This window comes from Fonticula alba, assembly GCF_000388065.1.
Source record: "Fonticula alba strain ATCC 38817 unplaced genomic scaffold supercont2.46, whole genome shotgun sequence".
Lineage (NCBI taxonomy): Eukaryota > Rotosphaerida > Fonticulaceae > Fonticula > Fonticula alba.
Genome location: NW_009243016.1, coordinates 1 through 542, shown reverse-complemented (window position 1 = coordinate 542; position 542 = coordinate 1). Strand labels below are relative to the sequence as shown.

Here is a 542-nt window from a genome sequence, read left to right as displayed (position 1 = left end):
CGCCTTCCACCGGAAGCGCCCGCTCGACCGGGACCACTACCTCCCGGCGGACATCTACAGCGCGGCCATCATGCTGTGGGAGTGCCTCCACCGGGGCACCCCCTGGGACGGTGCGTCACCTGCCCCTTCTCGCCCGGGCCGCCACGCCGCTGCCGGGGGCCTGTCACGCCCTGGCCGCTTGACTGACCCCTCGCCGGGGAACAAAAGGCCTCAACTTCGAGGAAATCGCGCAGGCCGTGGCGGCCGGCACCCGGCCCGATGTGCAGCCGGCTGCGGTCCAGGGCGCGGACGATGCCCAGCACCACGCCCTGGTGGACCTGCTGCAGGCGGCCTGGGGGGGCGACCCGGCCGCACGGCCGCTGGCCGTCTCCCTTCGGCAGAAGGTCGCAATGCTGGCCCTCAGCGCGCCGGGCGGCTGGCGCCTGTGAAGGGAAAGATAAAGCCCCCCCCTCTCTCGGTTCGCATGTGTCGCGCTACGGCCTGGCCGCCCCCGTCGCTGGTTTGTCCATGTGCGTGGCCCGGGCCTGGGCCGTGGGGGGGGG

General features: G+C 73.6%; 1 protein-coding gene across 1 annotated transcript in view; it reads left to right on the top strand.

Moving 5' to 3' along the window:
- Positions 1-456, top strand: part of H696_06268 (hypothetical protein) — a gene marked incomplete at its 5' end in the record, with an annotated part of 9610 nt that extends 9154 nt beyond the window's left edge. Inside the window, 2 exons of the mRNA XM_009500011.1 lie at positions 61-110; positions 208-456. Coding sequence (XP_009498286.1) covers positions 61-110; positions 208-428 — 271 coding nt within the window. The 3' untranslated portion in view covers positions 429-456. The remainder of the gene's footprint in view (positions 1-60; positions 111-207) is intronic.
- Positions 457-542: the final 86 nt, after the last annotated feature.